Source organism: Notechis scutatus, chromosome 2 (assembly GCF_049901735.1).
Source record: "Notechis scutatus isolate UNSWTSFEM ecotype Mainland chromosome 2, rNotScu1.2, whole genome shotgun sequence".
Classification (NCBI taxonomy): Eukaryota; Metazoa; Chordata; class Lepidosauria; order Squamata; family Elapidae; genus Notechis; species Notechis scutatus.
In genome coordinates, this window is record NC_142010.1 from 152,258,256 (window position 1) to 152,264,255 (window position 6,000).

General features: G+C 46.4%; 1 protein-coding gene across 5 annotated transcripts in view; it reads right to left on the reverse strand.

Annotated features, from left to right (window-relative positions):
• Positions 1-6,000, reverse strand: part of PLXNB3 (plexin B3) — a 64,170-nt gene that overhangs the window by 22,998 nt on the left and 35,172 nt on the right. For all 5 annotated transcript variants that reach the window (XM_026676222.2, XM_087956839.1, XM_087956836.1 and 2 more), the window contains 7 exons: positions 5,680-5,852; positions 5,150-5,301; positions 3,898-4,003; positions 3,537-3,667; positions 3,132-3,308; positions 1,558-1,759; positions 1,216-1,455 (listed from right to left, as the gene is read on the reverse strand). In XM_026676222.2, coding sequence (XP_026532007.2) covers positions 1,216-1,455; positions 1,558-1,759; positions 3,132-3,308; positions 3,537-3,667; positions 3,898-4,003; positions 5,150-5,301; positions 5,680-5,852 — 1,181 coding nt within the window. The remainder of the gene's footprint in view (positions 1-1,215; positions 1,456-1,557; positions 1,760-3,131; positions 3,309-3,536; positions 3,668-3,897; positions 4,004-5,149; positions 5,302-5,679; positions 5,853-6,000) is intronic.

Consider the following 6,000-nt stretch of genomic DNA (forward strand, 5'->3'; position numbering starts at 1 on the left):
CTGCAGACTCCTAAGACACGTTATTTTCTATAGCAGGATAATGCTTACTACCAGTGGTTCAGCTCAGGGGTGGGATTCTACCAGTTTGGACCGGTTCCGGTGAACCGGATGTTAAAGTTACGTCTGCTTCACCAAACTGGTATTTCAACCGACTGGCTGGCCCTGCCCATCTCTCCCCTCCCCTCCCCGGAGTCTCCACATGGCCCATTTTTGATGGAGGTAAGTGCAGGGTCCATGCGGAGGCTCTGGGAGGGGGGAAAAACATGCCTTCCGGAAGTCTGGAAATGGGCCTGTTTCCGGCTTCCGGAGGGCCTCCAGAGCCCAGGGGTGGCTGTTTTCGCCCTCCCAGAGGCCTGGGGGGGTCTATGGACCCTTGGAAGGGTGAAAAATGGCCCTCCCGGAAGTACCAGACGTCCAGAAATGGGCCTGTTTCCGGCTTCCGGAGGGCCTCCAGAGCCTCCAGGGTTGGCTGTTTTTGCCCTCAAAAAGGTCCGGGGGAGTTCTGGAGACCCACCGGAAGCCAGAAACAGGAAGTTCTGGTAGATGATATATACCAGGTCCCCCGGGGTGGGGGTTTTCCGGTGTTGGCTGTTTTTGATGAAAGGCCCGGCTTTCTGGTGAGCGCTTGGGGTGAAAGATCCTGGTGTCCTCCTCGAAGGGGGCTGCCGGAAATAATAAGGGCGGATTCTTGACAAGGAAGGGAGCGGCGACCGCAGGAGCCCATGACAAAGGTACAAAGGAGGGTGAGGTGGGGGAGAAGGGGGGGGGGGGGGGGTGGGTTGGGGGGGGGGGGGGCGTTTTGTTGGTTGTGAGGGGGGGGGGGGGGTGGGGGTTTTGTAAGGGTGAGCGTACGGCGAGGATTTGGTGCGGTTCGGGGGGGGGGGGGGGGGGGGGGGGGGCCTCCACCCCAAAAAGGTTGGGGCCCCCGCCCAAAGTGGTGATTTAATTGTTCCAAATTATATATTGCTGTCTTCTGATAATATGACCAGAAGTTCTATGACATGAGACTCAATACACCGGCGCAACGCAATTTGGGGTAATTCTGTTAACTATTGTAATGAATCAAGACAGAAAGAAATGACTGAGGTTTCAGAAGTGCTAATGAGCAAGGAAGTCCTACTAAGCATCATTGTGCTGAAAAACAAGCACATCATATCAAGCCCCCCCCCCCCAGCTTCCACCATTCCTGGGGCTGCTTCCCCTAATGCCCCTTACCTCTATGTCCAGGACATTGCCGGGTTTAAGACTAAAAGGGCGGCCAGTGGATTCCCGACCAGGCCAGCGCAGGTGGGGATTGGGTTTGTAGGAGAATTCTTGTCCTCCACTGGCATTGCTAAAAGGAACGTGGAATCCATCCAGCTCAAAAACAAGGTGGCGGAAGTGAGCATTGGGTGGCACAGCTGGTGATGGACAAAGTAGAAGAGTGGATGAATTAGCACAGCAAGGTTCCCAGCACTGTGAAGATACAAAAAAATAATTAGAAGATGGCAGGGGAATTGTTCCTGAACTGCAGCCTCCAACCAAGTCATCACTTTTTCTTCTCTTTCCTGTACTCACCTCCAACAGATCGCCCACCTCAACACAGGGCCTTGAGGAAGCTGAGGACAATGGGGCATGAGGGCCATGCAAAGAATCACAGGATCTTTTTTTCCGGATGCTTTTGCCTGTGGGCGTCTTCTCTTGCTCCAAGATGGCTTTGATGAGGGGTTGTTGCACCACATCCAAATTAGTCCCCTCCACCTGGATAATTCTTCCACCCCTGAGAAACATCAGCATCCACAAAGATATCTGTCTTAATATTTCACCATTGGTCTGATATAGCCATTGTGAACAAACTTGTGATGGAAGAGGTCCTGGACAGCTGAACTCAGCCTTAACTTTGAGGTTCTCCTATTTGCTCCCCGTTCCTGAAATGTCCTTGCACTCCCTATTTCCATTGTCCAAAACTCTCTTGCTCTCTAAAACAGCTCCACCCTTCTTTCTTCACTGTGGCTTCATATCAGAGTTCCACCCCAAAACACCAACCTGGTCCCATTTCTTCCTCTCCCTTAAAACCTAATACTTAAACTTTCCCCTATTTGCAGAATACTTATCCCTGTGGAATGTTGTGGAGCTCACATTAGAAAAGCAAAGCAAAGCAAATTGCTCTATTGCTGAGCCACATGATGTGATCCTGGAAGCGGCTGCCATTTTCCAAGCGGCCACAATTCAATGCAGCTGCTCAGAAAATGGTGGCTGCTTCCAGGATCACACCAAGGGCCCAGCAATGGAGCGGCCTTCCTAACTTGAGTTCTAGAGGTCTTCGAAAGGTAATCGCATGATGTGTGACATGGGGTGAGGAGGGCCCAGTGGAGTGGGAAGCAGGCCCAAGGTAGGAGGGGTATGGGAGGAGATAGGCAGGAGGGCTGGAGCATCCCTGCAGTCAGTCATAACGGCAAACGGCTGCCAGGGTGATGCAGTGGACATAATGACAATGTTGTAAGTAGCTTCTAGAGGTTCTAGACCTGCTTTAGGCATATTAAACCAGCTAGGTAACCTTGGCCCAGTCACTATTTCTTAGTCCTAGAAAGTAGGCAAGGGCAAACTAATTCTGAAAAATCTTGCCAGGAATACTGTAGTGACAAATCCAGGTAGTCACCAGGAATTAAGACTGTTTGAAAACCATGGGCACACACACAGGTGCAGATACCCAGCCACCCACCCACAAATGTGACGTATTATACAAACATGGTGGAAGCAACGATGATTTGCAAGGATCAAAACTATGGAAAGATATAGGGAATGGTGTTGGGGTTATCCAGGCTATATTTTCTTATTTCATGCCTTTAATTTCTTTCTCTTATTATGTCTTAATCTTTTTCTGTGCAAAGGGCAACAGCATGAAGTGTGTGTGTGTGTGTGTGTGTGTACACACACACAGAGTATATGGTTATGAATGTTGTAGAAATAATCCTTAGGTCTCCCTTCCTTCTCACCAAAGAAGGCAGATTGTGCTGCTAATACACAACCATGTGTCCTCTTTTAAAAAAGGCTAACTTTTTCCTTGTCAAGCAAAGAAATGTTTTATAACATGCAAGCTCATATACAGTATTAACTCATAAGCCAGATAAAATGACCCCTCAGGCTTTTACCCATGGAAGCTGGTAGATGGGAAGGCCCCAGTGAGCTGTGGATTAGGTGTATAAAGGAAGGGCTTCTCCAGAAATTCACGCACTGCCACACCATACTTGGCACGAACAGTTGCTCTCTGGGGCATCAAGCTGGCACTGGTACGGCACACAATGGCTCTGGGTTCCGCAGGTTCCTCACTGTTGGGATGGAAAGTAAAGAGGTGATATGAGGACTTGGAGAGGATTGTGAGGAAATAAAGCAGATGTCCCCAAACTTGGCAACTTTAAGCCTTGTGGACTTCAACTCCCAGCAAAGGTCTTAAGTTAGGGAGTTGAAGTCCACAAGGCTTAAAGTTGCCATGTTTGGGGGGCCCTGAAATAAAGAGAGGGGAGGGAGAGAAGATGAAAAGAAGCCATTTTACTCACAGAATACAGGGCAGGTTGCCCACACTGACAGTAATCTCAGGGCCAGTTAGGAGGTCCTTGCCAGAGATGGTTATTCGGGTTCCTCCAGCCATGGGACCAAGTCCTGGGTGTACATTGAGCAGGGTCGGATCCTGAGAATGGAAGCAACTGTGAGGGCTGATGGACAGTGTTGGTGGTATTCACGTGTTGGTGGTATTCACAGCATCTGGCTTGTCTTTCCTCACCCCTCCTCACCCCCCTAATAACCATGACACAGGCGCATTGCAAACCAACGTGCCTAGCTCAGCCCATCCTTATACTCAGTTTCAAGCTTCCTTAGGACAAACTCTGAGTGTCCCCACCTCCTCTGTCAGACACTGACCTGGTAGGTGAAGTGGTTTTTGGAAATCCCCGTGGGGCGATCTCCAATGGTGACCTGAACAGGGCCAGATAAACCTCGCTTTCCAGGGGGCACATTACAGATAATCCTGTAGGGAACAGCAGGAAGGCCCTATTATGAGAAAGCCTGAAGAAATTCACAGCAGGGCTGCATTTTTAAAGAATGGAGAAAGGGTACAGGCTCTCGTGAGAACCCCTTTTCAAAATAAGTTTCATTAGCTGAGAACAATATAGTACAGAATCAGAAATAAGAGGAGTTTTCAGCTCCTGTTCTTGATTGGTTTTGGACAAAAGCTCTGGAGTTCAGCTTAGCTATAGATTCAGCCTGGCATTCTGGCTTTCCTCAGCCCTTTATTTGATAGGAATGTTAATGGCCACCTGAGAATGAATGCTATGCCAATTACATAGCTTAATGCTGCAGAAACCATTGTATTCCCCTATGGAAAGGTTGTGTTTGAAGCTTTTTCATTGAAAAAAAAAGTGTTAAGTACTGTACATGTAGACAGAAAAAAATTGAGGTTCCTACTCCAGAGACATACTATTTCTTTAATATTAGAAGTTATTGGTATCCAAGAAATTGATTGGTTACAGAATCTAAAGACAGGAAATAACTTTTATCAGATGAAGGGCAACTTTATATCAGGCTGAGGCAAATTCTTGAAACATAATAGATTAGTATCATAAAAGCAACAAATCATGGACTAGTTTTATATATCGTTCTAAATTGTGATTTGCTTATTATAGTTTGTGAAATAATCTGCTATTGATCAAATTCATGTATCATGCTAAGCCGTATTTCCTTTACAAACTGTTAGATTCAAACAATATGCTAAAGCAAAAACAAGAAACTCACATTTTAGCTTAGTACATTTACAGACATTTCTAAAATTCTGTTTTTTCTTTGTCATTATAGGATACAGAATGTAGATTAATGAGAAAAAAATTAATTTCAACACCTGTAGAATCAGGCTGCAACATAACAAATTTGACAAAAGTGAAGGGGATCTGAATAGTTTCTGCATGCACTGTATTTACATTTAATATCTAATAAGAAGATGACACACTCAGCTTATCATCAGCTCATATAGAGTGGTTCAGGCTTAATAAGCAAAACAATGTTACTCAAATTAATTCCTGCCAATTTCCTTAAAGATCATATCTCTGTGCAACTCTAAACCAAATACTCACTGCTTTGGTTTTAAAAAAACTGGCTGCGTGTGGGGAGTAGCCCTTACCGAGTGGAAACTATGTACTGAGCTGGATCAGGAACACATGGCAGCCCAGCTACAAGCACACTTCCGGCCACGTCTTCAAAGCGATGACCCAGGTTGGATCCTATCACAGTGAGAGCCATTTCTCCTTCCAAAGGTCCAGTGAGTGGAGATATCTAGGAAACAGGATTATATGGCGTTATGACATTGCAGCTGTAAACTAGCTGCTTTCTTCAAATTCTGTTAAAACAAAAGACAGACATATTAGCACCAATGTTACAACCAAGCACCTCTCCTATATACTGAGGTTGGAACTCCCAATGGAACGGAAAGGTAACTGGATTGAGATAGTTGGCTCACCACTGAAGAGCTTTGACTCTATCTAGTGAATTACTGAAAGGGTGGTAGGTATGTGTGTATGTGGCAAGACTCAGGTGGTAAATCGAGATCTGAGGTTCCAAGGGAAAATCCTTATATTCATTCCTATATTAAAAAATAGAAATCTGCATGTAGAACAACTAGGCAGGGAGACTACTTGTGACATTGCTTCTCACCGAGTAGATGACGGGCGATGGGCAAGTAGCCACACCAAGTTTGGATGGGCAGGAGTTCTCATAGACACAGCCAGTCTCTTTTTCCAGCTGACACCAGACACAGTGGAAATGCTGGGGGGCCGCTTTGCAGCGACTGCAGTCCGAACGGTCAACAGAACAGTTGTACAAAGTCACTGAGGGGAGGCAAAAAGACAAGAGGTGAACACCAGTTTAACATTGTCCTGCTTACAGCTACCTTCTCTATGCCAGACATTGCTGTCCATTGCTATCCAGGGAAGATAAGCTACTGTGTTTCTCACAAAATAAGGCTGGGCCTTATTT